This window comes from Rattus norvegicus, chromosome 3 (genome assembly GCF_036323735.1).
Source record: "Rattus norvegicus strain BN/NHsdMcwi chromosome 3, GRCr8, whole genome shotgun sequence".
NCBI classification, from domain to species: Eukaryota; Metazoa; Chordata; class Mammalia; order Rodentia; family Muridae; genus Rattus; species Rattus norvegicus.
The window spans coordinates 128,105,515-128,123,315 of NC_086021.1; the positions used below are offsets into that span (position 1 = coordinate 128,105,515).

The 17,801-nt window shown below is 42.7% G+C and overlaps 1 protein-coding gene across 13 annotated transcripts in view; it reads left to right on the forward strand.

The window, feature by feature from the left end:
- Stard9 (StAR-related lipid transfer domain containing 9) overlaps positions 1–17,801 on the forward strand; it is a 115,628-nt gene that overhangs the window by 70,649 nt on the left and 27,178 nt on the right. For 11 of the 13 annotated variants that reach the window (XR_010064699.1, XR_010064698.1, XR_010064700.1 and 8 more), the window contains 3 exon segments: positions 1–198; positions 659–842; positions 1,217–1,354. Coding sequence is in view for 9 of the 13 variants with exons in the window: in XM_017592209.3 (XP_017447698.1) it covers positions 1–198; positions 659–842; positions 1,217–1,354 (520 nt within the window). In the remaining 4 variants the exon portion in view is untranslated. 13 annotated transcript variants of the gene reach the window in all.

Consider the following 17,801-nt stretch of genomic DNA (forward strand, 5'->3'; position numbering starts at 1 on the left):
GCAGAAAAAGACTTTTGAGACCCTCAGGAGAGAAAGGACTGAGCGACTTCATAACTTTCGTCGGACACGAAGCCTCAGTCCCCAGAAACGACTCCGCTTCCTGCCCAGCAAGGACCTCCCCACCGGGGAACTTGACTTGCCCAGCAGACGCCAAGAGTACCTGCAGCGCCTGAGGAAGCATGTTGTGGAAACCACTAGGTAATGAAGATTCCGGAGCCTGCAGGAAGCAGGCTCTGTGGGAGCTGGGACTGGAATTTGACCATCCAGAGTCTCTTCCAGAGGGAATGGGGTACTGGGGTGCAGAAGGAGATGGGCAGAGAGAAGTCATGGGAAGGTACTGGACAGAGACTTTTGTATGTTATGCCAGTCTGTGTGTTGGGGTCTTAGGATGCCTTTTTCTTCTCCTAAGAATGCAAAATAACAGGGGTTGGGGATTTAGCTCAGCGGTAGAGCGCTTGCCTAGTGAGCTCAAGGCCCTGGGTTCGGTCCCTAGCTCCAGAAAAAAAAGAAAAAAAAAAAAAAAAAAGAAAAAAGGAAGAATGCAAAATAACTCTGTAGGCAGCAAGAGGTTATACCGAGCTAGCAGGGGTGGGCAGTACCATACTTCTATGTGCTTGTCATGTTAGAAGGAGCCTTTTAACCTTGTGGACTTCCCTAGAATCCCAGAACCAGCACCAAGATTAGCCCGCCCTCCCTCTGACATTGAGCTCATGCTTCAAGAGTATCGTCAGGCCCGTGAAGAGGCCAAGGCAGAGATTGCACAGGCTCGAGATCGGCTCAAGGAGCGGAGTGAACAAGAGAAAAAGAGAATCCGCCAGCAGATCATCTCCCAGCTGCTGAAGGTGGGGAACGAGGCAGTCCTCTGCCTTAGGACAGGCCTGGAACCTGGGCCAGACCTTTACTCTGCCTGTTTGTGAGTCTGATACGGTTGTAAAGTGCAGGGCTCTGCTTTCAGCCCAAAGCTGGACCTAGATCCCCTTTACCCCCTTATCAGAGCACTGCTGTCCCAGGCCAGAGTGTGGGAGGAAGAGGCTTCTGTGTGGAGTCAGGGACATGGGGAAGGAAGCATAGAGAGTTGTGGCTTCTGGAAAGTAGGTGAGAGGCTGCAGCAGGAGGTTCTAGGATGTAACTGGTGACAGCCGTGGAGGTGACAGGGAAGGGCGAGGATGTGGTAGTGTGGTATCATCAGAAGCTAGTTCATCTGTCTTCTTCCCAGGAAGAGGAGAAACTACAGATTCTAGCCAACTCCAGCTCCCTGTACACCAGCTCCAATGGAAGCATATCTTCTGGTGTCACGTCTGATTACAACAGCAGCCCAGCCTTCTTGGGCCACCTCCAGTCCCTAGAGGTTTTGGTGAGTAGGAAGACATCAGGGAGCTTCTGAGATGACTGTGGATAGGGCCAGCCCTTTCAGGGGCTGTGCTGCTGTGAACCCATCCTGTGCAGCTTGCTTTAGGTCTGCCTTCCTCTCCCTTTATTCTTGCTTTTTTGCTTTTTTGTTTTAAAAGCTTTGTTCTGTTTTTAATTATGTGTGTTTGTTTCTGTGTGTAGGTACATGTGTGTGAGCGCTGGTGCCCACAGAGGCCAAAGGCCTCAGGTCCCCCTGGAGCTGGCGTTACAGGTGGTTGTGAGCTGTCTAATGTGGGTGCCAGAAATGGAACCTGGGTCTTTTATGAGAATACTGCACTCCTGGGCATAGTGGTACAGGATTTTAATCCTAGCACTCAGGAGGCAGAGGCAGGTGGATATCTGTATGTTTAAGGCCATATTGATCTATATCCAGGACAGCCAGAGCTGCATACTGAGACCCTGTCTCAAAACAAAAGCAAAATCCAAACAAACAAACAAAATCCAATCAACAAACAGAATATGTTCAGTTTTATTTTAGTTTTTAGGTTTTGGTTGGTTGGTTTTTGTCATTTAAAAATATTAAAGATTTATTGTTTTGGTTAGGTTATGGGGTTTGTTTGTTTGTTTGTTTGTTTGTTTGTTTAAAGACAGGGGCTCACTGTATGTAGTCCTAGCTGGCTTGGAATTCACTATGTAGACCAGGTTGGCTTTGAACTCAGAGAAATTCACCTGTCACTGCCTCTGCCTCCTGAGTGCTGGAATTAAAGGCATGTGCCATCATGCCCAGCAAGATTTATTTTTATTTTTTATATGGGTGTTGCCTGCAGGTTTGCATATTTCCACAAGAGTACCTGGTGTCTATGAGATCAGAAGAGGGCATCAGATCTCCTGGGACTGGACTTACATACAGTTGTGAACCACCATGTGGATGGTGGGAATCAGACCCAGGTCCTTTGGAAAAGCAAGCCCTGTGCCCCGCCCCCCCGCCCCCCGCCTCTCCCTACTATCTCCCCTCTCCCCCAGATCCAACCCCCTTCCACTTCTCATAAAAGAGCAGGTCTCTCAGGGACATCGACCAAACATGGCATAACAAACTTTAAGACCAGGCACATAGCATCGCTTTAAAACTGGACATGGTAGTATGGAAAAGGTTCCACAAGCTGGCAAAAGAATCAGGGACAGCCCCTGTTTCCACTGTTAGGGTTACCCCAAAGAACCCCAAGTTACCCAGCCATAACATAGATACAGAGAACCTAGGTCAGACCTCTACAGGCTCCCTGATCTCTGAGTCCCCATGAGTTCCAGTCAGTTCTGTGTGCACTGTTTTCTCATGGTACGTCCCTGACCCCTCTGGTTTCTCTGATCCTGCCCCTACCCCTTCCAGAACTCCCAGAGCGCTACCAATGTTTGGCTGAAGTCCTCTGCGTTTGCTCCCTGAATGAAGCCTCTCTAGTCTCTTTGATGATAGTTCTGTTAAGCTCCGGTCCCAGAACACTCTGCGGCAGGACAAACTAGGTCGAAGGTTCTGTGGCTGGGTTGGTGTCCCAGTCCTGCTCCTAACACTGAGCCGAGTTCTCTAGACCCAACTTAAAATTTTATTTTATCCTGAATAGTAGATGCTATTTTAGGATAGGGTAGTAAATAAACTGGTGTTCCCTTTAGACCATTTAGAGACTTAAGCTTGTTAGGGATAGAAATACTAATCTTCTTCTTTTATGTTCCCTCTTGTTGCCCTGAGCTAACTTAAGGAATGCTAAGCCAGTGTAATCTGTGGTGTGTCCAAATCTACAAGGTCAGTGGCGCCCTGAAGAGACTGTTTGAACTGAGATGGAGGGATGAGATTCAGAAAAGCTGAGTAGTGCTAGTGTTGGGAGAGAGGCAGCCTAAGAAAGAGGCCTCAAAGGGGAGAGTAAAGAGCTGAGCAGGAGCGGAGTATAGAGCAAGGTGTGTGAGTGGCAGGAGAGTGCACTGAGAACTCTGGCTACTTTCTGACTGATGATGGCTACTCCACAGAAAGGAAATTTTTTAAAACGCTGTGGAAGTGATAGAAAACACAGACACACACACGTACACACACGTGCACACATATACATATATATAAGAATAAATGGATTGAAAGTGAAAGAGACAAGAGCAGCCATGGAAAGACCTATTAGAGAACCATGGCACAATTGAGCAAGGCGGTAAGAATGTGGTTTTGGCATTTTCAGTGAGATGGTCATATATGGGTGCAAGGGGAAGAGCAGATGCTTGGTGACTGACAGCTGAGCACAGCACGCACTCATTTGCTGATTGCTAGTGTATGTGATGTGTATATTTGGGTGCACATGCTACAGTGCATGTGTGAACATTACAGAGACAACTTTGTGGAGTTGTTCTCTCCTTCATCTTTATGTGGACTCGGGGTTAAACTCAGGTCTCCAGGTTTATATGGAGAGTGCTCAGCCCTGAACTCATGTTTGGCCTAAGAAGTTGTGACAGCCACGATGACAGTGAAGGATGCTGGAAGATGCTTTGTGGGGGGAAAGTTGGGAGTTTGATATTTTCTTACTGGGTTGAAGGTATTTCTGAAGAATCCATCTTGAATCAAGAAGGCAGCTGGAAACATGAATACTCCAAGTAAGGTCTGGCTGGAGATAAATATTTAAAGTTCATATTATAAATTAAAATGCACATAGTAAAGAATAATATCTAAATGGTGGTATATGCCATGTAACATGAAAGTACATGTTTTCCCTACACAGAAGTGTGTGTCTATGCATGTGTGCATGCATGTGTTTGTGTGTGTGTGTGGTGGTGGTGGAATATGAATATGTACCACCTTAGCCAGGGTGATATATTTGCTGAGGTCTGTGTACATACATGTGAATATGCACATGCATAGAAAAATGATGGACTTGGGCTGGCAGGGTGGTTCAGGGGTAAAGGACTTCTTGTCAGGCCTAATGGCCTGAGTTCAGTTCCTATGTAGTAGAAGGAGAGAACCAGTTCTTGCAAGTTGTCCTCTGACCCCCACATCACACACACACACACACACACACACACACACACACACACACACACTCATGGGGGGGCAGCCAAACATACATACATACATACATACATACATACATACATACATACATTTTAAAAAGGTAATTAAAACAGGGAATGTGGTTGGGTTTTATTTTTTTCTTAAAAATATCTCTGGATTTTATTGCTTATACTAGCTCAGTCTTTTTCATAGCTGAATAGTATTCATTTTCTCTTTTATTATCGTTAGTAGACTGTGTTGTATAGGTAATATATTCATGGAGTAGAAGAGCCAAAGATATAAATGTATCTTCCTCTTTATTTTTGAAACAGGGACTCACTATAGATCCCTGGCTGGTTTAGATCTTGCTATGTAGACCAGGCTGGCCTCAAATTCACAAAGGTTCACCTGCCTCTGCTCTTTTAGTGCTAGGGTTAAAGGCATGCACCACCACACCCAGTTATCTTTATTTATTTTTATTTACTTACTTTTATTATTTTGGAGACAGCTCTGGCTGTCTTGGAACTCTATGTGGACCAGGCTGGTCTTAAATTCATAGAGATTGGCCTGCCACCATCTCCTTAGTTCTGGAATTAAAGGTGTGTACCACCATAACCAGTTACCCAATTTTTAAACAGTTAGTCGAAATATACCACTCTGGCTTCTAGCCCAATGCCAAGGATGCTTTTGAACTTTTTTATGTTTTTTTTAAGATTTATTTGTTTTATATGAGTACATTGTAGCTATCTTCTGACACACAAGAAGATTTTATTACAGATGGTTGTGAGCCACCATGTGGTTGCTGGGAATTGAACTCAGGACCTCTGAAAGAGCAGTCAGTGCTCTTAACCATTGAGCCATCTCTCCAGCCCTTTTATGGTTTTTTCGAGTCATGTTTTCTCCCTGTAGCCCTGGCTATCCTGAAACTCACTCTGTAGAGTAGACTAGCCTCAAATTCAAAGCTCTGCCCACCTCTGCCTCTCAAGTGCTGGGATTAAAGGCGTGTGCCACGACTTCACAGCTTAAACGTTGATTTGTTTTTATATAATCATATGTGTGTGTATGTGCAGTACTTGTATCATATTCCCCCAGTCCTTTCTTCCCCTCCTCATACTGCCAATCTCATTGTATTAAGTCAGCCTCATACTTCTGTTTGCTTTGGGAAGCAGTAAGTTAGGGTTACTCAGAGGGGCTTGGGTGAACGCTTGTTTTCAGGAGCATGGGCTCTCAACCAGCAGGAGCATCAAAGCAAATGTGTCTCCCTCCTTCATCAACCATTAACCATACATAGATTCTCAGGAGGGGATCCTGTGCTTCCTCAACTCATGACAAGATGTCAGCAGGCCCACTCTGCAGGTAATCACAGTTCAGGGCAGGACTGCAACAGCCATAGCGTGCCTTGAAGTCAGCATTCTGCATCACTTCTCTTCGTCTGCCTCTTCCTTCCATTCCTCCTGTCCCTTCTTTTCCTTCTTCCATGATGTTCCTGAGCAGATATAGTTGAGCACACAATAGTCACTCATTCATAGTTTGACCAGAGTTATGAGCCTGTAGTCACTGCTACTCAGGGTGACATTTTGGGTTTCCACACAGCCAGAGAGTATGTGGTACTTGTGTTACTGTGCCTGGCTTATTTAATGTCTTCCAGTTCTATTGATTTTTGACATAATAAGGTTTTATTTTTCTTTATGTCCAAAGAGTATTGCATTGTGTATATAAATGACATTCTCTTTGTCATTCATCTGTCACATAGCTCTCGTAAGTAAAGCTTCAGTAACCGTGGGCCTGAAACTATCTCTTTGTATATGGATTTATCTCTGTTGTATTATGTGTAGTGGGTATACTAATGTGCATTCCTACCAAAATAGTAGGGGTCCTACAGCATTTGTTTTTATATATGGAATAGTCATTCTAACTGGAATGAGATGGAATATAATTATAGTTCTGATTTGCATTTCCCCAATGACTAATAGTGAAATGTTTTTTATATGTGTTGGGTCATTTGTCAAATCTTTTTTTGAGACATACCTATTTAGATCACTTGCTTACTTTCACAGTTGGATTACTCACTCTTATGTTAAAAGTTTAGTTCTTTATAATCTAGATATTAATCTGTTGTTTTCAAATACTAAATCCCAGCCCTTTGATTTGACCAGTGAAGTCTCAGGAGCCTGATACTGGGGGGAAACTAGCTAGCTCAAAGGAGCAGAGCAAACACTCAGCTGACCTTCCTACTTTGCCAATGACCCAGAGGGGAAAAGTTTCTTCTCCTCCATGCTGTCTTAAATATTCAACTCAAAGGCCCTCCTCTCTGTTATGCTTTGCCTCTTGATCTAGGGTTGACTTTATTTCTGGGCCACACCACAAGTTCTTTTTTGTAATAGAAAGCTCTGTGATCACAGGCATGTGCTAGGGCTGAGCTGCAGTACAAGGTTTTTCTAGTTCACGACTTCAGGGTTAAAACAAAACGTGGTAAGATATCCTGTTAACATTAATCCTCTGTCAAATGGATAGCAGATGCATTCTTATGCTTGTGTGTTGTTTGTTTGTTTGTTTATGAGTACATTGTCACTGTCTTCAGACACACCAGAAGAAAGCATCTGGTCCAAGCTACCATGTGGTTGCTGGAAACTGAACTCAGGACCTGAACTGGAAGAGCAGTCAGTGCTCTTAACCGCTGAGCTATCTCTCTAAGTTGTCCAGCCCTCTAAGTTGTCTTTATGCTGGTAATTTTCTTTGCTGTACAGAAACTTTTACATGTAATTAATCTCAACTTTCAATTTTAATTAATTAATTTTTTGAGACAGGGTTTCTCCATACAGCCCTGGCTGTCTGGAACTCACTCTGTAGACTTGGCTGGCCTAGAACTCAGATCTGCCTGTCTTTGAGCCTTGGGAGTGTTGGGATTAAAGGTGTGCATCACCACTGCCCAACTGAACTGTCAGTTTTAGAATTTTGTAGATATGTCCAGGAAATCATTGTGTCAGTTTTGAAGTATTTCCTTTGCTTTCCTATAATCTCAGTTTCGAGTTTTTCACTAAGGTCTTTGGTCCAGAGCCTGGTAGGGCGATACGCATCTGTAATCCCAGCTGTTAGAATGTTGAGGAAGGAGAATCAGGGCTTTTAGATTAACTGTGGTGTAAAAAAGATACTCTCAGAAAACTAAATCTTTGTATTCATTTTGAGTTGATTTTGTGCTGATGAGGGTTCAGATTCAGCTCTCTCCGTGTGTGGATTTCCACTCTTCCCAGTGATATCTGTTCAGCTGTCCACTCTCTGGTGTTTGTTTGGGGACCTTTGTGAAGTATCAGTTGGCTGTGGATATAAGATTTATTTCTAGATTTTCAATGGTCTGTGTGTTTTTTATGTCAATACCACAGTTTTTGTTAGTGTGATTCTATAGTATGCCTTGAAATCAAGTATCGTGAAGCTTTCTTCGGCTTTGCTCTTTTTATTCAAGATCTATTTGGAGCACTTTACATTTCCACGTGGTTTTCTGTTTCTATGAAAAATGGCATTGACATTTTGATGCAAAATATGTTGAATCTGTGGATTGTTTTGAGTGTGTTGGACATGTAACTAATTCTTTTAAATAGTGAGGTTTTGGGGAGATATTTCCATATTTGAGCTTGACGAAGTGAAGTTCTTTTCACTTAAGTGTATGTGTGTGTGTGTGTGTGTGTGTGTGTGTGTGTGTGTGTGTTTGTAATGTTTGTAAATGTGTGCATCAGATCCCCTGGATCTGGGTATAAGCAAATATAAGTGCAGAAACTGAACTAGAGTCCTTTGGAAGATCAGTGCTCCTAACCTCTGAGCCATCTCTCAATTCTGGTTTTTAATTTCTTTTTTCAGTGTTTTGCAATTTTCATTGTGTATGTATTAAGTTTATCCATAGCCACAAAATAAATAAATGAGACACCTGTTGCGGGTGGCTTTATCTTTACAATTTTTAATGGTATAGGAATGGAGTTAGGGACAGTTAAAGCTGTCACATGAGTACTGAGAACTGAATGGGGTCCTCTGAAAGGCCAGCACATGCTTCTTGGCTTTTTTTTTTGTTGTTTTGTTTTTTTTTTGTTTTTTGTTTGGTTCTTTTTTTCGGAGCTGGGGACCGAACCCAGGGCCTTGCGCTTCCTAGGCAAGCGCTCTACCACTGAGCTAAATCCCCAACCCCGCTTCTTGTTTTATTATGTTGAGACTGTCTCTGTAGCTCTGACTGTCTAAACCAAGCTGGCCTCGAACTCAAATATCTGCCTGCCTCTGCCTCCCAAATGCTGGAATTACAGGCATGTGCCACTATGCCTGGCCAGAGAGCATGCACGTAACTGCGGAGCCCTCTTTCCAGCTCCTTGGTGTATTCTTGTGTTCTGTTTCCAAGTATCTGGTTGAGAACTTTGCATCTGTATTTATCAGAGAGGTTGGCCTATAGCTGTGCTATTGTGTCCTTCTCTGGCTTTGGTAGCAGGACAGTACTGGCTTCCTAGAATGATATTGTTTTCTTTTCTATTTTATGGAACAGTTTGAAGAGCATTGGCAGTAACTTCAAAAGTTTGAAGCACAAGGCCCTGGGTTCGGTCCTCAGCTCCGAAAAAAAAAAAAAAGTCACAAAAGTTTGATGGAATTAGGTAATGAAAGTCATCCAGTCTGGGACTTCTTTGTTGAAAGATTACTTATTGTTGTTTCATTCTTGTTGCCTGTTATAGATCTGTTTCTTTATACCCACTTGATTTCATTTTGGTTGGTCATGTGTGTCTAGGAATTTATCCAGATGTAGATTTTCCAGCTTTTAGGACTCTGTTCCTTCATGATCCTCTGGCTTTCACTGGTGCCTGGCCAACTCTCCCTTTTCATTTTCATTTAGTATAAGGGAACTACAGTATCCTCTCTTTCCCTTCTGTGTCACACTTGTTTGAGTCAGTCACTGTACTAGACTAGGTCTTGTTCATGGGGTGGCTCTCCTTGCTGCACAGTAGAATGTCTGTGAGGTCCCAGTGCTGGAGTCAGGACTGATTCCCAGAGCAGCAGGTCCATTATAAAATGGCCTCTGTCTACAGCACCCTGGGGATGACTAGGATTTGAAATCAATCCTTTTCCAAAGCCAGGCTGTGACGAGTCCAGGTTCCTTATCTATCTATGCTATAAACCTATGTGGTTGAGGGTCTTCCCAGTAGCCAGGCTTGTCCAGATTCCACTGATGGGCTTTCATGGACTCTGTTTACTCTTCACCCCTGCAGAAGAAAAACATCTTCCTGGGCAATAGAACTAGGGCAAGTGCTGGGATATTGTTTCTCCTGCTGTGGTCCTGCCTCAGGTCTTTGGAAGCTATAGGTTTCCTTTTGCCACTGTGTGGAAAACCAGTGTTCTTGCTTAGCTGCTCCTGGAAATGTGAAGTTACAGTCTGCTACTTTGTATTTGTGGAGGAACAGGTGATCAACACCAGGTCCAAAGTGTTTGTTCTCAAGTCACATGTGCCACATTGCACAGAGTCAGCAAACAATCATATTGGATAGTTTTCTAGGTTTCTTTAAGACTATAGGCATGTCATTGTCAAATCCCAGATATCTCACCATGCCCTCGCTGTGTTACTATGTACTCCTGCCCGTAACAGCATTAGCTAGATCTTAACTTTTTCCAGACATTAGTGACACTTAAGTTTCACACTAGGTTTTTTTTTTTTATCTTTATTAACTTGAGTGTTTCTTTTTTACATTTCGATTGTTATTCCCCTTCTTGGTTTCCAGGCCAACATCCCCCTAATCCCTCCCCATCCCCTTCTCTATGGGTGTTCCCTTCCCCATCTTCCCCCCATTACCGCCCTCCCCCCAACAATCACGTTCACTGGGGGTTCAGTCTTGGCAGGACCAAGGGCTTCCCCCTCCACTGGTGCTCTTACTAGGCTATTCATTGTTACCTATGAGGTTGGAGTCCAGGGTCAGTCCATGTATAGTCTTTGGGTAGTGGCTTCAGTCCCTGGAAATTCTGGTTGCTTGGCATTGTTGTTCATATGGGGTCTCAAGCCCCTTCAAGCTCTTTGAGTTCTTTCTCTGATTCCTTCAACGGGGGTCCCGTTCTCAGTTCAGTGGTTTGCTGCTGGCATTCGCCTATGTATTTGCTGTATTCTGGCTGTGTCTCTCAGGAGAGATCTACATCCGGTTCCTGTCAGCCTGCACTTCTTTGGTTCATCCATCTTATCTAATTGGGTGGCTGTATATGTATGGGCCACATGTGGGCTCTAAATGGGTGTTCCTTCTGCCTCTGTTCTAAACTTTGCCTCCCTATTCCCTGCCAAGGGTATTCTTGTTCCCCTTTTAAAGGAGTGAAGCATTTGCATTTTGAGCATCCTTCTTGAGTTTCATGTGTTCTGTGCATCTAGGGTAATTCAAGCATTTGGGCTAATAGCCACTTATCAATGAGTGCATACCATGTGTGTTTTTCTGTGATTGGGTTACCTCACTCAGGATGATATTTCCAGTTCCATCCATTTGCCTATGAATTTCATAAAGTCATTGTTTTTGATAGCTGAGTAATATTCCATTGTGTAGATGTACCACATTTTCTGTATCCATTCCTCTGTTGAAGGGCATTTGGGTTCTTTCCAGCTTCTGGCTATTATAAATAAGGCTGCGATGAACATAGTGGAGCACGTGTCTTTGTTATATGTTGGGGCATCTTTTGGGTATATGCCCAAGAGAGGTATAGCTGGGTCCTCAGGTAGTTCAGTGTCAAATTTTCTGAGGAACCTCCGGACTGATTTCCAGAATGCTTGTACCAGTCTGCAATCCCACCAACAATGGAGGAGTGTTCCTCTTTCTCCACATCCTCACCAGCATCTGCTGTCGCCTGAGTTTTTTATCTTAGCCATTCTCACTGGTGTGAGGTGAAATCTCAGGGTTGTTGCATTTCCCTTATTACTAAAGATGTTGAACATTTCTTTAGGTGTTTATCAGCCATTCGGCATTCCTCAGCTGTGAATTCTTTGTTTAGCTCTGAACCCCATTTTTTAATAGGGTTATTTGTCTCCCTGTGGTCTAACTTCTTGAGTTCTTTGTATATTTTGGATATAAGCCCTCTATCTGTTGTAGGATTGGTAAAGATCTTTTCCCAATCTGTTGGTTGCTGTTTTGTCCTAACCACAGTGTCCTTTGCCTTACAGAAGCTTTGCAGTTTTATGAGATTCCATTTGTTGATTCTCGATCTTAGAGCATAAGCCATTGGTGTTTTGTTCAGGAAATTTTCTCCAGTGCCCATGTGTTTGAGTTGCTTCTCCACTTTTTCTTCTATTAGTTTGAGTGTATTTGGTTTGATGTGGAGGTCCTTGGTCCACTTGGACTTAAGCTTTGTACAGGGTAATAAGCATAGATCGATCTGCATTCTTCTATATGTTGACCTCCAGTTGAACCAGCACCATTTGCTGAAAATGCTATCTTTTTTCCATTGGATGGTTTTGGCTCCTTTGTCAAAAATCAAGTGCCCATAGGTGTGTGGATTCATTTCTGGGTCTTCAATTCTATTCCACTGGTCTGTCTGTCTGTCTCTGTACCAATACCATGCACTTTTTTAATCACTATTGCTCTGTAATACTGCTTGAGTTCAGGGATAATGATTCCCCCAGAAGTCCTTTTATTGTTGAGGATAGTTTTAGCTATCCTGGGGTTTTTTTTTTTATTCCAGATGAATTTGCAAGTTGTTCTAACTCTCTGAAGAGTTGGATTGGTATTTTGATGGGGATTGCATTGAATCTGTAGATCGCTTTTTGTAAAATGGCCATTTTTACTGTTAATCCTGCCAGTCCATGAGCATGGGAGATCTTTCCATCTTCTGAGGTCTTCTTCAATTTCTTTCTTCAGAGGCTGGAAATTATTATTCTACAGATCTTTTACTTGGGACTATTATGAAGGGTGTCGTTTCCCTAATTTCTTTCTTCGCTTGTTTCTCTTTTGTGTAGAGGAAAGCTACTGATTTATTTGAGTTAATTCTATACCCAGCCACTTTGCTGAAGTTGTTTATCAGGTTAAGTAGTTCTCTGGTGGAACGTTTGGGATCACTTATAAATGTACTATCATATCATCTGCAAATAGTGATATTTTGACTTCTTTTCCAATCTGTATCCCCTTGATCTCCTTTTGTTGTCTGATTGCTCTGGCTAGAACTTCAAGAATTATATTGAATAAGTAGGGAGAGAATGGGCAGCCTTGTCTAGTCCCTCATTTTAGTGGGATTGCTTCAAGTTTCTCTCCATTTAGTTTACTGTTAGCGACTGGTTTGCTGTATATGGCTTTTACTATTTTAGGTATGGGGCCTTGAATTCCTATTTTTTCCAGGACTTTTATCTTGAAGGGGTGTTGAATTTTGTCAAATGCTTTCTCAGCATCTAATGAAATGATCATGTGGTTTTGTTCTTTCAGTTTGTTTATATAATGGATTATGTTGATGGTTTTCCATATATTAAACCATCCCTGCATGCCTGGGATGAAGCCTACTTGATCATGGTGGATGATTGTTTTGATGTGCTCTTTGATCTGGTTTGCCAGAATTTTATTGAGTATTTTTGCATCAATATTCATAAGGGAAATTGGTCTGAAGTTCTCTTTCTTTGTTGGGTTGGGTCTTTGTGTGGTTTAGGTATAAGAGTAATTGTGGCTTCATAGAAGGAATTCGGGAGTGATCCATCTGTTTCAATTTTGTGGAATAGTTTGGATAATATTGGTATGAGGTCTTCTATGAAGGTCTGATAGAATTCTGCACTAAACCCGTCTGGACCTGGGCTCTTTTTGGTTGGGAGACCTTTAATGACTGCTTCTATTTCCTTAGGAGTTATGGGGTTGTTTAAATGGTTTATCTGTTCCTGATTTAACTTCGGTACCTGGTATCTGTCTAGGAAATTGTCCATTTCCTGCAGATTTTCAAGTTTTGTTGAATATAGGCTTTTGTAGTAGGATCTGATGATTTTTTGAATTTCCTCTGATTCTGTCGTTATGTCTCCCTTTTCATTTCTGATTTTGTTAATTTGTACACACTCTCTGTGTCCTCTCGTTAGTCTGGCTAAGGGTTTATCTATCTTGTTGATTTTCCCAAAGAACCAACTTTTGGTTCTGTTGATTCTTTCTATGGTCCTTTTTGTTTCTACTTGGTTGCTTTCAGCTCTGAGTTTGATTATTTCCTGCCTTCTATTCCTCCTGGGTGTATTTGCTTCTTTTTGTTAGAGCTTTTAGGTGTGCTGTCAAGCTGGTGACATATGTTGTCTCCTGTTTCTTTCTGCAGGCACTCAGAGCTATGAGTTTTCCTCTTAGCACAGCTTTCATTGTGTCCCATAAGTTTGGGTATGTTGTACCTTCATTTTCATTAAATTCTTTATTTCTTCCTTGACCAGGTTATCATTGAGTAGAGCATTGTTCAACTTCCATGTATATGTGGGCGTTCTTCCCATATTGTTATTGAAGACCAGCTTTAGCCCGTGGTGGTCTGATAGGACGCATGGGATTATTTCTATCTTTCTGTATGTGTTGAGGCCTGTTTTATGACCAATTATATGGTCAATTTTGGAGAAAGTACCATGAGGTGCTGAGAAGAATGTATATCCTTTTGCTTTAGGATAGAATGTTCTATAAATATCTGTTAAGTCCATTTGGTTCATGACTTCTCTTAGTCTATGTCTCTGTTGAATTTCTCTTTCCATGATCTGTCCATTGATGAGAGTGGGGTGTTGAAATCTCCTACTATTATTGTGTGAGGTGCAATGTGTGCTTTGAGCTTTAGTAAGGTTTCTTTTATGTATGTAGGTGCCCTTGTATTTGGAGCATAGATATTTAGGATTGAGAGTTCATCTTGGTGGATTTTTCCTTTGATGAATATGAAGTGTCCTTCCTTATCTTTTCTGATGACTTTTAGTTGAAAATCGATTTTATTCGATATTAGAATGGCTACTTCAACTTGCTTCTTCAGACCATTTGCTTGAAAGCTGTTTTTCAGCCTTTCACTCTGAGGTAGTGTCTGTCTTTGTCTCTGAGGTGTATTTCCTGTAGGCAGCGTCCTCATTGCGTATCCAGTTTGTTTATGTCTTTTTATTGGGGAATTGAGACCATTGATGTTGAGAGATATTAAGGAATAGTGATTATTGCTTCCTGTTATATTCATATTTGGATGAGATTATATTGTGTGCTTTTCTTCTCTTTGTTTTGTTGCCAAGACGTTTCTTGCTTTTTCTAGGGTGTAGCTTGCCTCCTTATGTTGGGCTTTACCATTTATTATCCTTTGTAGCACTGGATTTGTAGAAAGATATTGTGTAAATTTGGTTTTGTCATGGAATATCTTGGTTTCTCCATCTATGTTAATTGAAAGTTTTTTAGGATACAGTAACCTGGACTGGCATTTGTGTTCTCTTAGGGTCTGTATGACATCTGTCTAGGATCTTCGCTCTCATAGTCTCTGGCGAGAAGTCTGGTGTGATTCTGATAGGTCTGCCTTTATATGTTACTTGACCTTTTTCCTTACTGCTTTTAATATTCTTTATTTTGTGCATTTGCTGTTTTGACTATTATGTGATGAGAGGAGTTTCTTTTCTGCTCCAATCTATTTGGAGTTTTGTAGGCTTCTTGTATGTTTATGGGCATCTCTTTCTTTATGTTAGGGAAAGTTTTCTTCTATGATTTTGTTGAAGATATTTACTGGTCCTTTGAGCTGGCAGTCTTCACTCTCTTCTATACCTATTATCCTTAGGTTTGATCTTCTCATTGAGAATCCCATTCTCAATTCTCACTGGGAATTGAACTCAGGACCTTTGGAAGAACAGTCAGTGCTCTTAACCGCTGAGCCATCTCTCCAGCCCCCCCCCCCCCCCCGTCCTGTCTTTATTGCTTCTATTTCCATTTTTAATTCCTTCCAACTATTTGTGTTTTCCTGGAATTCTTTCAGGGACTTTTGTGATTCCTCTCTGTAGGCTTCTACTTGTTTTTTTTTTATGTTTTCCTGTGTTTCTCTAAGGGGGTTCTTCAAGTCTTTCTTGAAGTCCTCCAGGGTCATGATCAAATATGATTTTAAATCTAGATCTTGCTTTTCTGGTGTGTTTAGATATTCAGTGTTTGCTTTGGTGGGAGAATTGGGCTCCGATGATGCCATGTAGTCTTGGTTTCTGTTGCTTGGGTTCCTGTGCTTGCCTCTCGACATTAGGTTGTCTCTGGTGTTATCTTGTTCTGCTATTTCTGACAGTGGCTAGACCGTCCTATAGGCCTGTGTGTCAGGAGTGCTGTAGACCTGGTTTCCTGTTTTCTTTCAGCCAGTTATGGGGACAGAGTGTTCTGCTTTCGGGCATGTAGTCTTTCCTGTCTACTGGTCTTCAGCTGTTCCTGTGGACCTGTGTCCTGAGTCCACCAGGCAGGTCGCTTGGAGCAGAAAAGTTGGTCTTAACTCTGGTATCACAGCTCAAGTTGCTCGTGGGGGGCTGCTTTTGAGCTCTCGGTGAGGGCAGCAACCAGGAGGGGCCTGCGCTGCCTTTTCCGGGAGCCCCATGCACTGAGGTCCCATATGGCTTTAGGTGTTTTCCTCTGGAGTCAGAAATGTGGGCAGAGTGTAGTCTCTTCTGGCTTCCCAGGCGTGTCTGCCCCTCTGAAGGTTTAGCTCTCCCTCCCACGGGATTTGGGTGCAGACAACTGTTGACTGAGTCTCTTCAGGTCCGGGCAGTGTCTGGACTGCTCACACTAGGTTTTAAACTGAGATGTATTTTATGGTAAGGGAGCATATGATTTTCTAGAGCATTAGTTTTTGGTCTTTGGAGAATGCCATCTTGTTCATCTATTTATTTGTTCCTAATGGCCAATATGAAACTATTCTTGCATTCTTGGAATTCTTGTAAGTACATGCAGAATACTTGTGTATATGATGCATTATTCTTTTTTTAAAAAGATTTATTTATCATATACAAGTACACTGTAGCTGTCTTCAGACACACCAGAAGAGGGCATCAGATCTCATCACAGATGGTTGTGAGCCACCATGTGGTTGTGGGATTTGAACTCGGGACCTCTGGAAGAGCAGTCAGTGCTCTTAACCACCAAGGGATCTCTCCAGACCCTGTTTTGACCTTTTAAATATTTAGTAATGCTACATTTTTCCAATAATGTCTCTGACCCAAAAGCATAAAGGACTTATTTGGTCTTATTTATAAAAGATATAATCTCTGATATAATCCCTGTCCCCAACCCAGTTGTTGATTCAATATTAATTCATTATTATAGCTGGAAATCATCAGTGCAACACTGTCAACAGGTGAGGTCATCTAAGGCATTGGCCCAGATGCAAAAAAACCCAAGATATCAGTTTGTAGTTGAGGGAGAACAGGGAGGAAGCAGGGAGCCTGGGGCATGGGGGGCAGATCCTATGAGGCATGTGACAGTCTGCTGAAAGATGGGGCTGGCAAGCATCTTGGTGCCCTTCAGTGTTGTGGACCATTGTGGGTATTTGGAGGAGTGGTGAAAGCAAATGGTTCTAGTTTCTGGTAGGTGCTGTGCAGGTGAGAGGTAGGAGATGACAGATGGAACACTGGCTTCAGGAAACTCAGTGCTGAGGAGACACCTTTGTGTTTAAATGATATTTTCTAGTGACAAGGGAGAGGTGGAGGCAAGTGGAGAGAGGTGATTACATGAAAGGGCTCCTAAGGGTTACAGGTCTAAAAATGACTCGTGAGTATTGCAGCAGGAGGGATGGAGTAAGGAAGGAGGTTGAACTGTTTATTTAGAGTGTTCATATGAATGCATATACCATGTCACACATTTGGAGGTCAGTATTGGTTCCGTATTGGGGACTCTGATTCTCAGGCTTGGCGTCAGGCGCCTTTACCTGGTGAATCATCTCGCTGGCCAGTGTTTTTGTTCCACTGAAGAGGTGACTGACACAGTGTGCTAACCAAAGACAGTAGAGTCCCAGAGGCTCTGGTCCCAGAGAGGACTTCTGGCTCAGTGTGGCACCTGGCCAGGGCCAGTGTGTGCTGTTCAGAGCTCATTGCTCCTTCCCCATTTCCCCATTCTCTTTGACTTTATTATCCACACTAAACCCCTCCATTGATGCCCTTCCTGCTGCCACCATGGTATAGGTGGCTTTTCACATAATGACCCTGGAGTTTGGCCATTTGGTAGAGAACCTGTATAAGTTATTTCTCTGTTGATGAAATTAGCCAATTTAAGGCTCTGGGAGCTTCTGGGAGAAGGGCAGACCAGCCCCTGGGCTTGAAAGTTTAGAGTAGAGGGTAGGGTATGCCTGGTAGGAAGTAAGGGATGTGTGGGAGAACCTGGAGGCCAGGTCTGCTTTGGTATGTAAAATATGCACCTCAGCCCCTTGTCCCAGGTTTGAAACAGGCCTCACGCCCAGCTACTGGTTAACCTGATTGCTGTGGCAACTGATCTGCAAGTAATCCTTAGACAGTGAAGGTTTTCTAGCTGGTAGCTAT